Source organism: Protopterus annectens, chromosome 7.part0, assembly GCF_019279795.1.
Source record: "Protopterus annectens isolate FY-2018-M chromosome 7.part0, PAN1.0, whole genome shotgun sequence".
Classification (NCBI taxonomy): domain Eukaryota; kingdom Metazoa; phylum Chordata; order Ceratodontiformes; family Protopteridae; genus Protopterus; species Protopterus annectens.
In genome coordinates this window covers 1,593,678,453-1,593,696,748 of record NC_056739.1, presented here as the reverse complement: position 1 = coordinate 1,593,696,748, position 18,296 = coordinate 1,593,678,453, and the positions used below count along the sequence as shown (strand labels likewise).

Below are 18,296 nucleotides of genomic sequence, written 5' to 3'. Positions count from 1 at the left end.
GGTTAAACATTTTTTCTACCAATTCTGAAATGTACTCAGTTTTATGTTTTATGGAAACAATGTGGCAGAAAGAGGGATAGTTTTTATTCATGTGGATCTTTGGAATGCCAAAGCATTTTTCAAGAGTAGGTGACTCAAGTGACATAAAATTATATGCTTCAATGGAAATTGCTTTAGCATATCAAAGTTCCATTAAAAAGATATCTATATCTTTGAACTTTTAAACACTTCTTGTTTAGAAATACCTTTATAACAATCATCATTAAGTAAAACCTGTTCCATCTTATGTATATATACATCTGTGTTTATAATCGCTATCTCGGTGCCATTATCTGCCCTCATAACTATTAGACTGCGATTGGCACTAAGCTCTCTTAAGATTTTAAAATCTACCAGAGACAGATTAGTGACACTGGGGTGATGTTTTAGTTTAACTTAACCACATATATCTTGTTTGACCATTTTTACAAAAAACATTCAATGTATTATTTAAAGCAGGGTTATAAAGACTTTTTTTCTTTAAAATATCTGTATCCAATATAGTCACATTATGTAATATAAACTTTAAATTGAGCTTTCTAGCAAAAAGGCTAACGTCCAATAACACATCAGTAATACTAGCTCTTTGGGGAGGGTTAAAAAAAATCCCCTCTGTAAAATGCTAATATGAATGTTTGAAAAATGTTTATCTGTTAGGTTAAATACAGACATTTTTTTCATTATAAGAACAGTGATTTGGATGATCTATCTCCTGTTGCATCCCTGATTCCTTCCACACCGTCTTCCCCGACCTCTGTTGTACCTGGATGGCGGCGTCTTCCTTTTGCCTTAGCAACTAAAAAATCATTGATGGTAGTTTGACCATTGACAGAATTTTAAGGCATGACTGTTTCTGTACTAGCAACATTGTTGCCACTGTTGTTACCCTCAGAATATTGTGTTGCAATGTCAGCAGAAGCACTGCCAAAGTTGGAAATTCATCTCCTGAATCTAAACTTGGCGGGTTACTGGTCATAGGAACCATTGGATTAGAAGCAAGAAGTGAAATATGTTGTAGTAACCTGTTGTTAGAACTTGCCCTTAGGTAATAAAAATACAGTATTAGTGATATATTTAAGCATGTCTCTTGTTAACCTCTTTTTATTTTTCTCCACAAGGGTGGAGACATGTTGAACTAATCTCGCATCCACACTCTCAAGCATATATTTAACCTCATTAAAAGAAGGATGCTTAACAATCATATCAATGTTCTATTTTCTTTGTCCAAGTTTTCCAACTGTGAGAACTTTGAACACTTTTAAACCTGTATCATTATATATTTGACACAATGAATGAAATATTTGCCCATTTTCATCTATCCAATTGGGGAATTTATACATTCTTTATCCCATAGGAACTATATCGTTCTGTATGTAACAGGTTAAATAAAAGTTGTCATATACAATGCATTTATAGCTGAACAACAGTCTTTCAATTTTATAGATCAAAGACTTACAGTTTTGACCATTAATGTTGCCCTTATTACTGGAGCCAGAATTATCTGTTAACTGCGAAATAATAGACAAATGGATATCTGTAAAGAGATTAGAAATGTTCATTAGCAACAAATACAAAAACATTATTTCTTTCTCCTCTGGAAAAGGATGTAGACAAATTGCTGGATAAACTCGAACTTGGACCAAGAACCTCATTAGTGACATGTTGTATTCTATTGCAATAACCCACGCCTGGGTGTGGGTAATGCTGGATTTACCCACGGTTGGTGTGGTTTGGTCACGAGGGCTGCCCAGTGGCCAAACAAAGCCAACCGTGGGTAAATTCAGCATTACCCACACCCAGGAGTGGGTTATTGCTATTATACAATGACATTATTTAAGAAAAAAAATAATTACTTTTCTTAAATAATGGCATTGTATAATGCCTCCTTGCTGCCCTTCTGCAGCTGTCTGGTATTCTGCGGCAGTTCTGATGTACTGCGCATGCGTATGCCTATGCAGTACATCAGAGCTGTGGGCAAAAGCAATGGAGAAAGCAAGATCTCCGTTGCTTTTTGCAAACTGTTTCGTTATGTTAAATGGGTTTAACATAGCGAGACAGCTTTAAAAAAAGCAACAGAGATTTTTAAATATTGCTGTTATAAACAGAGATTTTTAAATATTGCTGTTATAAACTTAGAAAGTTGATAGATTGACATGTTTTGCATTAGCATGAATTTTCTGTAGCGTATGAAGTCTGAGACTCAAATGTCTAGCATTATTTGCTGACTTTAGTCCTGAATGACATGAGAAAACAAAAACAATTTATAATTAACAGACAAAAATATGAGGCAAAAATCTGGACATTCTGTGAAAATCTGGATAGTTGAGATGTATAATGTGCATTCTTCTTGGGTGTGCATCCACTATGAGGTATCTTCCTTATTTTGGCTCTTAAAAAGTCTAGGTTCCTTGCAGGTCCACATTGAAAGGGTGTATTATGCTTTCTGAGTTAATTTTTTAACTGGTCTGTGATAAGTATCTATCATGCTTTCTGAATTATTTTTTAACTGATATCCATAGTAAATAATACAAAACATTATTTTGATGAACTAATATGATTCAGTAAGCATAAAATAAATAAAAAAATAACCATACTGTGAGCTTTCTAGTCAAGGTTGGTAGTCAATTGTTAGCAGGTGTTTAACATTTTTCCATTCTTTCCACATTATGAGAGGTAATATTCCACAGTTGGGAGATGGAAGGTTGACAGCTGTGTGTTTTTAATCCATATATATTAACTGATTTTGGAATTTTGTTTGGTTGCCCACGATTCAGAATAAGATAAAGCTGATATTAGAATATGAATGACTGAGTGAATGAATGAGTTCAGTAGCTGTACCTATACTTGAGTAAAGCATAAGCTGTTTATCAGGCAATTCCATATGTTGAAAGTAGAGTACTCTACATTTGCACTCGTGTTCTTAAGGCAACATTTGCTTGTAGTGTGCAAGATATTTGGTAATGCAGTAAATGGCATAACTAAGGTTGTCATCTTGACTTCCAAGAAGTGGGTATATAGAGTAAGCTCATTAGCTCACCGTGCTATAGCTGTAAATATTGATATTCTCCTCCTATAGTCCAGATTTAGAATTTTTCATACTACTGCAGAAACAGATATCTGGAATGCTTAGCTGGGTAAGCAATGACAGGAAGCTTACAGTAAAGGTGAATTATAAGAGATTAATGGAGCTAGTTCAGAACACATTGTAGACCTGAAACCTCACTAGTAACCCAGAACCATAATTTGAATTTACTTTTAATGCTGCCAGAGATATAGTTGAATATAAGATCCAGTAATTCTAGTCTTTTGGGATCTTTCATCCTGTTCTATTAGTTTATATACATTTCAACTGCACTATATGCTATGCAGCTCTTTATGATTATATGGAAAATGGTAATAAATAATACATGCATGGAAAGCTAATAATAATGAATAGGGTGAAACACCACTGATGCAGGATTTGATACTTATTAGTGCCTGAAACCAATGATGCTGTTGCCGATCGTAATTCAAAGCATACTTTTTTTACAAGTTACTAGTAACCTATTTGTCAAATGATGTTTCCACATTCTTACAAAAACAGGAACTCCCTAATCTGTACATCACAGAATGAAGTTTGCTGCATTATTTCAGACAATATACTGTCATGGTCATATTTCTGTCATATTGTGTAATAGATCCCATGAAGAATTGCACTAAAGAGTGGCATAGTTTCAAGATGTTAATATAAGTACAGGGCAGACATATTAAATTAATGCTACATCACTGGTTGGTTCCATCTTGCTCAAGTTTGGTAAAAATGAATATGTTTAATGATGGAATCTCAGTGTAAAAGCTCTCCTTGAACTACATATTTTTGATTCTTTTGTTATTGAGGACATGCAGTAATGTTTCATGTTCTACAGCAGGAAATAGTAGCTAAATAATGTAATTTAGAACATACATGATAGTGAACCATGTCACTAATTCTTTCATAGGTATTTTGCTCACGGTTAACTGAAGCTGGAATTCCATCTGATGTGACAACTGGAATATTCTCTAATATATCTTCCATTTATTGCTTTCATGAACAATTTCTTCTACCTGAACTGAAGATAAGGATTACAAGAGAGTGGTATGTAAGCCAAGTAACCCACTTCTGTCAAATTATGCAGTAATACATTTATATCATTTTATGTTTTGTTAAATAGAAAGGTCCAACTTGAGAATAACCATTTTCAGTGGACTCTATGCAAGGAGAGCTTCATTATATAGTACATGTCATGCACCTTTTTAAGTAACAAACTATTTTTCAGTGCACATGCCACAATTTCTGTTGCAATTTATTCTTCTGGTAAATTAGCTATAGCATTTCACAGTTGGAAATATAATATATGTTAGAGGTCGTGGGGGCAAAGCTCTAACCATTGGAATTTTGCTCAGTTTACCATTGGAATTAAGACAGAGGTGAGAGAGTTGGTTATTATTTGGCAGCTGTAATGCATTTTTTCACCAGGAAAAGTTTATTGCTAAAAGTATATATATATATATAATATCATAAACTATTTTAAAATAATTCAATGATATATATATATATATATATATATATATGTATATATATATATATATATATATATATATATATATATATATGTATATGTATATGTATATGTATATATTTCTATGCACTACCCATGACTTGACCACATTCAGCTCAAATTTGTCTGAATAGTGGTAGTGTTTTGGGAAGGGCTTTTTTAGTTCAGATGCATGTTAGGGTTAGAGGCATGATTATGATTAGGGTTAGCATGTACTACTACACACTATATTTGTATGCGTGTTTATTTATTTATATATGTGTGTGTGTGTGTGTGTGTGTGTGTGTGTGTGTGTGTGTGTGTGTGTGTATATATATCTATATATATATATATATATATATATATATATATATATATATATATATATATATATATTTATAGGGCTTTTAACTATGTGAGAACTAAGTAAAGAGCAAACTAGCATCATTTTTAAAGATAAAGCACCCAAAAAACTTCATCAGATCATAAGGAAAATTATAGAAAAACACCAAAATATTGCACCTTGGAGTAAATTTTATAAAATGGATCTCATGCCTATAACAATTAGCAGAACACGTGACCAGTAAGCAACCATACTATCCCCAAGATAACCAACAGGAAGTCCAGCTAGTCTCTTCAAAGCAGGTGAAGAATTAATGAGTGGATTGCAAGTGGGAAAATTGCCTCATGGGAAAAGTTAACCAGTGGCTTGGAATAGCCTAATTAATAGAAGAAGGAAGATGTTGTAGGCTTAAAATGCATTTTAAGTTAACTTATACTGTGTTAATATTATTTATAAATTTTGTTCATGCTCTTTGAGGCATCCTGTGTAGAATACAAGTTAAAATGACTATTTTTTTGTATTAAATTATTTCCGAGTCATACATTTCATACCAGATTTCTCCCTAAATTCAATTAAAATTTGTGGTTGACTTCATAGGTACTTTCTAGGCCTATAATGATCTTTAGAAGCCTAGCCATACATTTTCATGAATTTTTTTAGCCTTATATTTTAAGTATGAATAAACCAGAAATGGGCACAACATTTACATGTTGCCATTATCCATGACGGAGAGAGGTGCTAAGACACACCTCCAAAAGACCTAGCAAGTATAACTGGTGCACGGCATGCCCAAACTGATAAACAAAAAAGAAAAAGCTAGTACTCAGAGACAAACAATGTTTATTCCTTTCCCTTCTTTCAGACCGGTTTTGGTATCAAACCTTCTTCAGTAATAAAACATTCCTAATTCAGGAACAGTTTTTATACATATTGTATATCCCCAATTATGACATCACTTCCCCCATTTATCCATTTAAGCCTCCAAATACATATACATCATTAAGCAATATGAACATTATAGTTATAATATCAAATGTTTTAGTTTGCTTTTATTGGCAAAACATCTCCTAAAATGAAATGGCCTGAAATGGCCTTGTATGCCAGACAGAGGTCACCTCTGAGCAGTCTTACAAGACTGAGTAGAGGGACAGGGCTTTTAGCCTATCTGTACAGGTTAGGTATTTGAGACATTGTATTTTCCCGGTCAGGAACCTCTGTGGTCTCTCCAGCTGCTGCATGTGCTTGGTAATGTACATGCTGAAGGGGGCATTGCACTTAATAATTAGTCTGATAAGGGAGGAGTACAGGGATGTTATGACCTCCTTGTTCCTGGATGAAATACCCTTACTTATGAGATGGGACATGTAGAAAGCCTTCCATACAATGGAGGCAAAGTGGTGGTCAGAAGTCAGGTTGCTATTAACTTGCAAGACCAGATACTGCAAAACCTGATACTTTTTAAATTAAACTGACATCTTCATAAACTCAATGTTACATTTTTAAAGCTGTGCCATTCTGACTATTTTGCCATGTATATATATATATATATATATAAAACTATATATATATATATATATATATATATATATATATGTGTGTGTGTGTGTGTGTGTATGTATATATATATAAATATATATATATATATATATATATATATATATATATATATATATATATATATATATATATATATATATACACTACCTCTGAGAGTGCTATACCTAGGAATACTGTGAGGCACTTTAGTCTGAACTAATATATATATATATATATATATATATATATATATATATATATATATATATTATATATACTTTACCTATTTGCAGTTAAATATTTAATGTCCCAACCACAGTTAATGTCCAAATAATCCCCTCACCTCTGCGCTGAGCATTTATAGTTATGTAGCAGTTAAAGTACATTATTTGCCCCACAAAACAAAAGCCAGTGTAAAGAATGCAGTCTTTCATCACTAACTGTAACCTGAATAATACATTCAGACAGGATAGCAGCTCATTGCTGTAGCTCACATATATATTACATGCTGAATGGAAATGTTTTACTGTATGAGGAGACCCTTAAATAGCTACATTCCATATCCCCAGTTAATCTTATCTGCTAACAAAATGTGGAGTATGTAACTTATAGTCTGACATAGATCAGTTCATTTTGTTTAATGATGAAGGACTTTCTCTTCCACTGTATGCTGTCATTTCAGTGTAACTTTCATTACGGTCACATCCCCTGCCCCAACAATCAGTGTTAGTGATGTATTGTGGATACCGTGGTCTTTTAGATGTACCAAGCCACTGTTGCTGCTGCTTTTCTTCTACCTCCTTACAGCACTATGTGTGCAACCTCCTCAAGTTTGCTGTGCACTTCTATTTCAGTATGACCTGTCTTTCAGTCTTGCTGGCTAGGTTTCTTGGTTCCTGTGCTGTTTTGCTGTGTTCCTTCTTCACCTGCATGCAGTCCAGCTGGTCACCTAAATCCCTCATTATTATTATTATTTTTCTCCAATTCTTATAGGTTCATAGGTTCATACTAGGCTATCTGCCCTAGAGCATTTATAAGCCTAGCCAGAGTGTGCTTGGCTTTCGCCACCCATTTTAAATTAATTTTGCTATGCCCTTTTTCGAGGTTAGTATACTGTGCCTCTGTCTAACAGTGACACAGAAGTGATACCCGGGGTAAACCTATGATCCCCCATCCACTCATCAAGATTCCTCTTGAAGAGAGTCAATGAGGGACTCTGCCTAATCTGGACTGGGATTTTATTCCAGAGTGAAGGGAGCTTCTGGGTTATGAATCTGTCCCTCCAGCATGTCCTATTTATTTCAAGTGCTGAGGTTCAAGTCTCTCGAGTGCGTAGCTCGATGGGATTTGGATTTTCTGAGGTGCAGCATGTCCATTAATTCCGGGTTGGACATGGCTTTATACGTCAAGCACAGATCACCTCTGAGCAGGCGGTATGCCACTGAGTAGAGCTGGAGTTTCTTTAACTGGGCAGCATATGGCATCTGTTTGAGCCCTTTGATCCTCTTGGTGAGGTACTTTTGGGGTCTTTCCAGTTGCTGCAGGTGTCTGGTAAGGTACATCCCGAAAGGGGCATTGTACTCAATTATGGGCCTGATGAGGGATGAGTAAAGAGGCACGATGACCTCACCTGATCTAGATGTGAATCCCTTCATGATTAGGTGGGCTGTATAAAATGTTTTTTTAACCACTTTGGCCATGTGTTTGTCAAATGAGAGATTGCTATCAACTTGGGTCCCCAGGTCCCTAATTACTTCTTCCAGATTAATGGATTACCACCTATGTGGTAATTTGTGGGCACTTTGTTTTTGCCAAAGGGGATGACTATACACTTTTTGGCATTTAGCTTGAGGCCATGGCTCTGGCACCAGTTGTCTGTTTCTATGAGGCCCTTTTGGAGGATGCTTATGTCGGCTGGAGAGTCAGTTATGGTGCCCAGTTTGCAGTCATCTGCGAACTTGGTCAGCCACAGTCCTACTTTGTTGTCCTGTACCTCAGAGAAATATATACCGAACAAGAGAGGTCCCAGGACTGAGCCTTGTGGGATGCCACTTGTAACTGGTTTGGAGTCTGACATGGCTCCAGCAATTCTAACCATGTGGGTTCTGTCCTTGAGCCAGTTTGCAACCCATCTAGTGACATAGAGGTTTATATTTAAGCTGGTGAGCTTATCTATAATGCCCGAGTGGGGTATTGTATCAAAGGCTTTTGCGAGGTCCAGGTAGGCTGTGTGGACCACCTTCCCTCGTCAGTGGCCTTGGTGACTGTTTCAAAGAAATCAACCAGGTTTAAGAGGCAGGATCTGCCCTTAACAAAGCTGAACTGGGTAGGATCCAGTGTCTGTAGGTCCCCAATATCTTTATTTATGAGGTCCATGATGATCCTTTCCATAGCTTTGCAGACCAAGCTAGTCAGGCTTATGGGGTGATAGTTTCCAGGATCCGTTGAGGCACCACCTTTGTGGAGAGGGACCACTGTTGCTGTACGCCACTCTTTGGGTACATATCCTGTGGTAAGGCTGAGATTGAACAGTAGTTTTATGTTTGGGTTTAGCTCTTCTTGGAGTTCATGTAGGACGCAGCCCGGGACACCATCTGGTCCCATTGATGCTGTGTTTTTTGCTTTGGAGAGGGCGGCTCTTACCTGAGCATGTGAGATGTCAGGGGCAGCACTCTGCTGGGATAGATATTTGCCCTTTTGGTGGGGGTTGCTCTGAACCTGTCAGCTAGGATGTTGGCAATGTCTGTGGGTTCGTGTATTTTTGTCATTTTGGACTAATTCTGAGCATATCTGGGAATTCCCACCCAGGTTCCTAACATAACTAAAGAAAGCCTTGTGATTATCCTTAGTGTCCTGTGCAATTTTTCTCTCAAAGCTGGCCTTAGACGATTTTATGAGTGCCCGTAGTTTTTTGCTAACACTGATCAGAGATGCCTTCCCTTTTTGGGATTTTGCTCTATCATGTAGTAGCTTCCTCCTTCTATTGTATAGTTTGTTTATGGCTGGGGTCTACCAGACAGGACGTCTGCCTTTGGAGGATTGGGTCTTGGTTTTATTTGGGATTGCATGATCCATGCATTCCTGAAGGTGTTCATAGAATGCGTTTATAAAGGATTCTGCTGTCTGGGCCGGTTATTTGCTTCCCAATCTTGTTGCATCTTATCATCCCTCCTCATACTACATTTATTTCCTAAACTCTTACTTGTCATCCTTCTCTCACACCCTGCCACTATCTAAAATTCCTCCTCTGTTCGTTTATCTCCTTCCTCATTTCCGTATCTTCTCTTTTTGTATTTCTTTTATGATTTTAAGCTACATTCTACTTGTCTGTCTTTAAATTATTACATAACTCAAAAGGACCTCAGATCGATCTTTTCCCAAAATACATTAATTATTATTGTATGTTATTTCTCTATTCAATAATTAGCCAATTTATGTTGATTTCTGTCTTTTTTTGTGTTAAAATGCTATGATCATGTAAGAATTATTTAGAAATATTTAAATAGCATGTAAATAAGCTCACGTAGAGATACCTTTACACTGTCATTATAAATATACATCATGTGTAACTTAGTTGTGGAGCTGTTCTCCTTGGGCCTCAGCTGCAAATGAATTTTATTCAGTCTGAATTTTCCCGGTCAACAAAGACAAATAAATAGTAATAAATAAATAATGTGCACCAGAGCATTCCACATGTATACAGCTCCTTTCTCCACCCTGCCTTCTTCTTGCTGAAGTAGCATCCAGTTTTCTGTCTGTTTTTTGTCTGCCATGGAGGCTTTAGCTTTCTTAGTGGTTGGACATTTTGACAATGCTAGCTTTTAGCGGTATTCTAGCCCATCCATTTTACTACCTCATGCTCTTCCTGATGTAGCTTTCTTCTTTTTCTAGCCAGGGACTCCAGTTCTTTGGAGTGGAAGTTGCTAGCTTCCCCAGGGAGTTTATCTTAACCTGGTAGCTCTTCTAACAAAATTTCAGTCCTGAATTATACAGAGGGACTGAATAGATTCATTTTACCCTCATTGCTTCCCTGACAAAACAGAATACCTTCCTGCTACCAATCAAGGAAGAAGAAAATCAGATAATTGTTTTACTTTAGTATTAACTATTAAAAGAACAAATCTTCACTACAGGTTTGGAACACCCATTCTGTTGTAGAGTTACCATACACTTTGTACAGCATATGTCTCAAATGCCCTCCTCAAGCCCCAGATACATTTTCTAGTCTATATGTGTGATCAGTCTTCATATCCATACTCATATATAATGCACTGTCTGTACCATATATGCGTAAACAATGCCTTCATCTTCATGTACTACCTATTGCAAATATATTCATCCTTGTCATTACCTGGACTTTTTACTAGTTCCATTTCACCTTCCAGAAGTTATAGTTACTCCAAACGTAATGCCACTGTAAAACCCAATGCATCCTATTCATTGAATGTGGTTTTTGACAGCCTTCAGTTGCATTTGTTGTGCTTCACCTGTATTTTGAGTAACTCTGTGTGTAAGGTCTGTTGTATCTTCACCTGTATCTTAGAGCAAGGGAGTTCATCTGCAGGTTCTTCCAGGGAGACTATGCATAATATTTGAATGCTAAGAATCACCTTTATAGATCTTAAACTCAATGATGTGAGAAGCAGGAGGGTCTAGCTGCCATCAGTAGGAGCTGAGCCATGCTGCCAGCTCTCAGTTCTCTTTAACCCAATGTAGAGTCTTTGTCCATTATTCACCCTGCATGATAGAGCAATGGTTGAAGCCATACCCATTTCCTCTAAATCTCTATTAGTTTAATTCAGTGGGGATTTTGGTTTTTACTGTTTCTGCATCTTGACATCAATTTACAACATTTTTCAAACATTTTAACTCTTCATTTCCTTTCATTAGCCTTACTTGAGGCTGTCACAACTTGAAGAGAATTTCATATATTAACCTTTGATAGTTGATATTTGTTTCTGTTTTATTTTGAAGTGGAGACATGCAGTTCCTTAACTGAGGATTTTTATATTTGTCAAGTATATTTCTCTTTTTGCTCCCATTCCTGACACTGAATTATTTCTTCTGTCTTATATATTCAGGATTTTCCCATAGTCTTTCAAGATATATAAAGAGCTCTGACTTCCGTTTATTTTTCACTCATCTAACCTCATTGGAGTGCCATATCAGCCATTTCCTGAGGTGTTTTTTTATTTCCCTTTCCAGATTGCACTGTATGGTTTCCATTACCTGCTTACTGATGTCCACCCCCTCACTCCATTTTTGTGTCTGATGCTTTTCTTCATCTAGTATTCTAACCCATAATTCACTAAACCTGATAGTGGCAGGGTCCCTTCCTGAACTGGTACATTAAGGATCTCCATCTCATTCTTGGTCTATATTTATTCTTAGAGAACTTACCAAATAGTCTTTGACATTCGTAAGCAACTTAGAATATAGTAGAAAATGTATCACCAAAAATAGTGTCCTTGGAAAAATTATTGCATAATTTTCCAGCAACTTGCTTAAAAGTGGAAACTTCATTTGCTATCTTCTTGTAATATTGTGACATAAAGCTTCATGTCTTTGGAATAAACTTATTTTCATCCCACTAATTTTTAAGAAACTATAATATCCAAATATTTTATAGAGCCAGTGTGTCAGTTGAACCAGCATAAATGGGATCTTTTTGACAGAGAGTGCTGCTTGATTCAGCAGAAATATTTCTGACTTTGATTATGTTCTACTTATCTGCAAAATGCTGGAAAATGTATAGGACATGGAATGCTTACTTGGGATGGTCTCTTGTTTATAATTAAGTAATCAAATGCACAAAGGTAAATCTCTTTATTTTTCACTTTAGTAACACCTTTTACTTTTTTACTTGCATGTATATCCATTTCTTAGAATTATTTAATCACTTCACATTATTTTCATTGTATCCCTTTCTTCAGAGACATATTTTACTCCATGGATATTTATGGCTAAATGCTCTTTAACCAGAAAGATAGGAAGAGGAAGAGGAGACATCATGGCCTTGTACCTAGGAATAGTTGAAACATCTGTCAGTATTATATTACTAAATGACAATATAGTCCAAGGCTAACTGTTCAAGGTATACATCTGCTTAAATATTTTGGCTGTAAAGTCAAAACATGTGCAAAAAGCTATAGCCACAGCACAGTATGCATGCTTTTCTTGCAGTGACTGGTGTGACTGTGACAGAGAATGTGATTTGATTCCTTTGTAATAACATCTTTCACCTCAGGGGTGGGATGGGAGTGTCTTCCCCATCCCTTCTGGTTAGAAAAAACACTTTTGGTAAGGTCTAACTCTGACTGATACTTTGTTCTTTCCTGGAAGGAGTAGGATGTTGGCTCATCAAGTTACAGCAGATCAGTTATATCAGACAGTGTCTAGCATGTGCACGGTGATATTAGGTGTCCAACATTATTTAAACAAATTTGTTAACATGGGGACAGCTCATGAGAAACGACTTTATAAAAGTGTGTAATCTGTCATGCACTGATGCTGTGTTATTTTTAAATGTTGGATAACAATTCATATTCTATCTATCTATCTGTTTTGCCTTGTATATTGCACTGCCAAGACTTAATAATGTACACTTGTACTGTGCTGTATTACAGATCTCTGCTTAAATATGTAACTTGATTAGCATTCTTGTTAAATTTGTATACTCTGTAATACTTTGTGCAGCTTTTCTCCCCGATCCTCCACTGAAAATGGGTTACTGACCCAGTGAACTTTCCCGGTCAACAAATGTCAATAAATAAATGAATATAAATCTAATGTAGATAGTATGCCTAACTTTGAATCCAGTTTAAGGGAAAGAAGTTTCACCTGGAAATATCTCGTCAACTATACTATTTTTTAACATGCTAGTATTTCATGCAACTTCTTGGAAAAAGTCCTTATCATCTGAGAAGTCTTTGTAGAAAGACTTCAGTGCTTATGTGCTGGAATAAGCTAAATGTGGCATTTTGACCTGATTTCAAAGCCAAAAAAACTAACAAATAGGAAGTGCTTTATCTTTTCTACACTTATTGTTGCCTGTTGATTTTTACCATTTTTAGTGTCATTTAAAGGGCCTGATTCCTAATGACTTGCTCTCAGTACAAGCGACCACTCACACTGAGAGTAGGTCTTTTGGAATCTGGCCTCTGGTGTAAGGCTGATTATAAACAGGCTTTACACCAAAGTGAGTCACTTACGCTGAGAGCAGCTCTTGTGGAATCTGGCCAATAGTTTTGGTCATTTTCTTTTCATTTTTTTTGGAAGCTGAAGTGTTGTTTTTCTACAGTTGTCTTACTAATCTGTTAGGTACTGTATTGCTTCAATGTTCTAACTCTACTGATTTATTAAGTACTTTATTATTTATGAAATCAAAAGGAGAATGAACTACTGGATACGGAGTAAATCTAGATACCAGCCAAAAAACACAAGTTCAAAACACCAAAATGGTATCCGGAAAGCACAGCAGGCAAATTCAATTATAGGCTGAAGACCGCAGCTTTCACAAATAGACAGTCTTTCATTAAAATAGAATAAGCGCTTTCACAGTCACACTCCACTACTGCTTCGTCAGATGAAAGACAGCAGAAAATCATTGTTAAATAGTCCTATCTTGCTAATCAGTAAAGCATAATATTACACGCCCCTTCAACACATAATAAAATCATGACACCTATAAAATATATACATAAAAACTATATAGGTAAGGATAATTTTTATATAAATTTACATATATATAAATCACACACACATCAATACAAATATATGAAAAATAGACATTTCCATCTATCTAAACAGTCTCCTTGCTTTTAAAATAGGCTTTAATGGGGCCTAGTCATTAAGACCTTTCCCTTTATATGATTGCATCCTGAGAATCCACTGTGACTCCAACCTCTCAGTAAAATTGTGGATATCTCCCATCCTTAGGGATTCATATGTCCTATCTATAACTCGAAACCTAAATGTGTGATGCTCACCTTCTAGCATAATATGTTTAGCCAATGCATTATTCTCATATTTAATTCTTATTGAGTAAAGGTGCTCCATTATTCTATATCTTAGCCTACATTTAAATTTCCCTATGTAGAATGCAAAACATTCTACACAGTGAGCCAAATAAATTACATCTTTAGTATTGCAATCTGCCTGCACCTTATAATAAAACCTACGTCCATCATTAGGACTAATAAAACTGCTATCTGTTTCAGTATACTCACAGAAATTGCATTTGCCACAGGGAGTTGTACCTTGAAAACTAGGACACTCATCAACACTCACATATTTATCTGGATAGCATAATAGCTGCTTGAGATTCTTTTTATTCTTATACCTAAACTTAGGTCTATCTCCCACTACTGCTCTGATTTTATCATCACTAAGGAGTACAGACCAATGTTTCCTAAATATATCCATAATATTATTAGTATCAGTATTAAATTGTACTGGTATAGTCATTGAATCTGGTAGTCTATTTCTTATTCCTAATTGGTCACTAGGTCTGCCAAAATACGGTTTTGCCCTACTAGAGCGCAATTCAGTACTGGCATGTATCCCTCGATCTATCTCTTCTTATAGCCTCTCTTACTTAATTGTTTTCTCAATTTAACCATTTCATCCTTAAACCTGGAATCATTATCATTCAAGCGAGATGTTTTCATCCCTTGTCCTTTCACTATATTTTGAAAGACGTGGGGAGGGTACATACTTGTCCGATGTAATATTGAATTCCTGTAACATTCTTTTCTATACAAGTGTGTACTAAACATACCAACTACATCTCTCTTTATTGTAATATCCAAAAAATCAGTGGTAGATCTCAAACACTTATAGGAAAACTTCCAGAATCCAGTGGTTCCATGTAAATATTCGATAAATCTATCAAAATCTCTCTCATTCCCTTTCCATAGCATGTAGACATCGCCTACAAACTGATTATAAAAACCAGTAGAACTCAAAAATTCATGTCCTTGAAAGACAAACATGTCTTCCCATTGTGCCAACATCATACTGGCGTAGCTGTTGGCACATGAAGTGTCCATAGCTACTGCAGAGGTTTGGATATGATATTTCCCATCAAATGAAAACACATTATTTTCAAGTATAACCTCAATCTATTTAATAAAAGACTGTCTATTTGTGAAAGCTGTGGTCTTCAGCCTATAATTGAATTTGCCTGCTGTGCTTTCCAGATACCATTTTGGTGTTTTGAACTTTATTATTTCTGTTTGCTAAATTTACTGTTTTCCCTGTAGTTTAACTTTGTACAACTTAGTTGTTACTTCAGCAAAGTTTTGGTAAATTGTGTAAACATTTTGAGATAGTAGTGATTATTCTGGAGGGAGAGCATAAGCTGCTTTTTCCTAGGAACCTATCATTATTTGGGGGAAGCCAATTTTTTTTTTTTTTTTTTATTGTTTTTTTTAAATTCTTACCTTGGCTATTTTTCACTGACTGAAGTTTGTTTGGTGTCTTTGCTATAAGGCTGTAATAAAGTGTCATTTTAACCTCAGTTCAAAGGCAGAAAGCAAACCATTTTATTTCTTCTGCACTTGTTTATGCCTGTTGATTTTTGCAGTTTGTAGTGGTATTTGTTCCTAATTTTTATTTATTTATTTATTTTTTTGCTGGAAGCTGATGTTTTGTGTTTCAACAGTCACCTGACTGATTTGTTAAGAACTGTGTTGTTTCCCTATTCTAAACAGTACTACTGAGTTATTTGATACTGTGATGTTTCCCTGTGCTAAATCTAGGTCTCCACTCCATTTTACCTGTTTGAAACTTAAATACTGTTACAGTAAAGTTTTTGTCAAGCATGTGGGCAGTTTGAAAGATAGTAGTGATTTTTTTCTGTAGGAGAGAATAAGCTCTCGATGTTTCTAGGAAACTAGAAGCCAGAAGCTGTGTTGTTTGGTTTGTTTAAATTCTCAGCTCAGCTGTATTGTGCTCTGCTGCACTTCTTGCATAACTGGGTGGACCTACACTCAAAAGATGCAGGAACTTCAGTTGAAGTTGTATTCTTTATAAGCCTAACTAGTGCCGTATACACAGGCTGTGCTAAGGCATTTCATCTCAATTCTAGACCAGGTTAATTTACTGTGAGCTGTTTCGATCTTTGAGCATTTCCAATAGTTAACTATTATACTACAAACCTTTTGTAGTACTCACAAATATTTATTATTCTATACTTCTAAGAAATTATTAAAGGAAAATTAACATTTAATATTCTGTACTCATAAAGATTTATTAAGGAAACAAAGCATTTCAGCAAATCAAATACTGTACATTTATTGTTTTTTTATATCATGTTTTTTTCTTTATTTAGTTTGGTCTGTGCTTGGTTACATCTACTGTACAAATAAGTCTTCTAGCCTTAATTTTCTGCATTCTTAGACTAAATAGAAGTTCACCCAGCTTTCTTCCCTTTGATGCCAGCCTCATAAGACTTCGTATTCTCAGGCAGTGTAGGAATTGTCCGATGTTCACAGACAATAAACTGTTGCTTATCTCATCACAAATTACCTGTGAGAAATGCAAATATTTAATTGAGATGGAAATTTCACTCTTAAAAAAGACCACAATATGTGATCAAGATTCACAACACAGAAATACATGGAAAATCATCATATGCTTATGCTGTAAAATGCCATTGCCTTAGCCTCCAAGGTCATACAGCACAACACATACTGCCACATACAGATCCGAGAGTCATCTGGAAAAACTTGTCCCAAATTCAGTACCTTTAATCCCTCCACTAATAAAAATGCACTGGACTGGTGATTGATGATTCCACAGTAAGACACAGAATCTACCTTCACAAGGCTAGACAAAAATAGAGTAATAGTGAGTTCTCTTTCAGGTGCCAAGATTTCTAACATTTCATGGGACCTCAAGACCCTTAAAATGGGACAAGTATGATTGTGACTTGATGGTAGTGGTCCATGTGACAGTAAATGACTTGACACGTCAAACCCTAAAAAATACACAGATAGCCATTTCTGGGCTCTAAATGCATGCCACAAATCCATGAAAGACTCTAGTGTTGATCAGAATCCTTCCTGCTCCAAGAATGATGCTGAATCACAAAGAAAAGATGCTTGTTTTCAGCAATTGTCAGAAAAACAGGAGTCATTCATGGGGATCCAGTATGTGTCAGCACTGGATGAGTTGCTGGACAGCCCTATTTGCATTGTCAAGGACAGCTTGCACATCTTATTCCAGGGTTTCTGCTCTTGACTAAAGTTCTGCTGCCTCCATAGCGCCTTTTTAGGTAGAGTTCAGCTAATTGATTTTTCCAAGCATTTGACAATTTCAGTGTGTCATTGTTCAGTGCTAGGAGTCTTCAAGTGGCAGATTGCCTGACCTTGAAGCCCTCCTGCATTTGGAATGCATTCAGTGTGTACTGTTACTGAAACTTGGTTTGAAAGTGCAGAAAGCACCTTGTTTATACCAGTTTTCTGCCCCTACAATGGTTTTAGACCTGATGGGAACTGCGGTGGAGTATCCTTATTTGATAAAGGCCACATTACCTTGAGGCAGAATCCTGGAGACCCACCAACTGATCTTACTAAAGTTAAATTCACTCTAACACCAACTATCAAATCATAGCCTGTAATAGGACCCCCTCAATAACCCTTGAAAAGCATGTCTGATTTTTAAATATATTGGATGAACTTCAGATGCAAAAACTGTCTTCCTGGGTGCCTTTAACTATTTGTCAATTAAATGGGAGACTTACACCTCAAGTGTAAGATATGCCAAAATAAAAATCCTCAGTTTCATTCAAAGATGGCTGCCGTTCTGTAAACACTGCT

The 18,296-nt window shown here is 36.0% G+C and overlaps 1 protein-coding gene across 2 annotated transcripts in view; it reads left to right on the top strand.

Annotated features, from left to right (window-relative positions):
• Positions 1–18,296, top strand: part of FGD3 (FYVE, RhoGEF and PH domain containing 3) — a 1,715,774-nt gene that overhangs the window by 519,056 nt on the left and 1,178,422 nt on the right. For both annotated transcript variants that reach the window (XM_044078146.1, XM_044078147.1), the window contains exon 6: positions 4,017–4,153. In XM_044078146.1, coding sequence (XP_043934081.1) covers positions 4,017–4,153 — 137 coding nt within the window. The remainder of the gene's footprint in view (positions 1–4,016; positions 4,154–18,296) is intronic.